Source organism: Piliocolobus tephrosceles, unplaced genomic scaffold (assembly GCF_002776525.5).
Source record: "Piliocolobus tephrosceles isolate RC106 unplaced genomic scaffold, ASM277652v3 unscaffolded_30541, whole genome shotgun sequence".
NCBI classification, from domain to species: Eukaryota; Metazoa; Chordata; class Mammalia; order Primates; family Cercopithecidae; genus Piliocolobus; species Piliocolobus tephrosceles.
The window spans coordinates 1-1,549 of record NW_022313801.1 but is presented as its reverse complement, the minus strand read 5'-3'; the positions used below and the strand labels follow the sequence as shown (position 1 = coordinate 1,549).

Genomic DNA, 1,549 nt, shown 5'->3' with positions numbered 1-1,549 from the left:
CCCCACCCCCCCCTCAGCTTTCTTCAGTCATACCAGATGTGTGCTTTTATTAGGGCAAACCATTATCACTGCCCATGTCCGACTTACAAGAATGATAGTCTACAAAAACAGTGATGTGAATAGTTCCATTCTGTTTGTCTTTTTGAAGAACTGACTGATTCTCTCTACATCAATTTTCTTTTGCTAATTTAGCTATGGATGTTTCTTACACCTCAGTGAATAAGCAAAAGAAATGTTATTTTTCAACCTGTGGCAGAGCTGAAGAAGCAAACGGATTTTGAGTAAATCGGAGTTTTATTGCCTTAGCAAACACAGCCAATGTGAGTACAGGACAGGGGAATGGCCATTGCTGTTGCTTTTGGCATCTCATTCAGGGGTTTGAAGAACTAGCTTTTCTGAAGCTCAGTTAAAAAATATTAGGTCTTGGCCAGGCACCGTGGCTCACACCTATAATCCCAGCACTTTGGGAGGCCTAGGTGGGTGAATCACAAGGTCAAGAGAATCAAGACCAGCCTGGCCCACATGGTGAAACCGCATCTCTACTAAAAATACAAAAATTAGCCGGGTGTGGTGGTATACACCTGTAGTCCCAGCTACTCAGGAGGCTGAGGCAGGAGAAATCACTTGAACCCGGGAGGCAGAGGTTGCAGTGAGCTGAGATTGCACCAGTGCTCTCCAGCCTGGGGACAGAGTGAGACTCTGTCTCAAAAGAACAACAATAAGAAACCACCACTAGGTGTTTGGGAAGAATTTTTAGAAATATAAAAACAATGGTTTCATTTGACCCTGAAATTGGCTTTACCATCTAGTTCATTCAGCCGACCCTACAAACCCCGTGTTTCTGGCAAGACCACTCACTGTGCTGGTCGTGGCATCTCTCAGCCTCACTGCTGTCCCCCCTTCCCTCCACAGGCACAGGATTCCCAAAGAACAGTGGTGGCTCAAGCTGCGGCCCCTCATGAAGATCTTGGCCAAGTACAAGGCCAGCTACGATGTGTCGGACTCAGGCCAGCTAGAGCACGTGCAGCCCTGGAGCGTCTGACCCAGTCCTGCCTGCATGTGCCTACATCCTGGACTCACCATGGACTGTTTTTGCAACACTTAAGTTATTTATCAGCACTTTATGAAAGTATTATTGACATTAATACCTAACCAGCAAGCACCTGTCACCGCCCATGTGCCCCACCAGCTCCAGTGCATGCTGTCTGTGGACTGTGTCTCATGCTTTCAAATGCGTGTATTAAATGTTTGCCTACAACTGCAACAGTCCTCCGTTTTAGTTTTTTAAGTAGGAGATTAAAACCTCAATCTACGGGTGGGTACTAATGGTTTTCTCAGCACTTTTGTGGGCAAAGATTATAAAAATATTTTTAGTGGGGATCACTGAACTACACACATCTCATAAAAGGAGAAAAAAGCCAGTTGTTTACACAGGCCAAAGGGAATGCCATGTTTATTGTCATGTGTCAGTTTCCATCCACAGCAGCAGGCCAGGACCCTGGGCCTGGACCCCAGGCTCCTGCTCTCCTTAGAAAGTAAAAGAAACACA

The 1,549-nt window shown here is 46.0% G+C and overlaps 1 protein-coding gene across 2 annotated transcripts in view; it reads left to right on the top strand.

Annotated features, from left to right (window-relative positions):
- LOC113222323 (ATP-dependent 6-phosphofructokinase, platelet type-like) overlaps positions 1–1,250 on the top strand; it is an 8,939-nt gene extending 7,689 nt beyond the window's left edge. For both annotated transcript variants that reach the window (XM_026451834.1, XM_026451833.1), the window contains exon 5: positions 913–1,250. In XM_026451834.1, coding sequence (XP_026307619.1) covers positions 913–1,042 — 130 coding nt within the window. In that variant the 3' untranslated portion in view covers positions 1,043–1,250. The remainder of the gene's footprint in view (positions 1–912) is intronic.
- Positions 1,251–1,549: the final 299 nt, after the last annotated feature.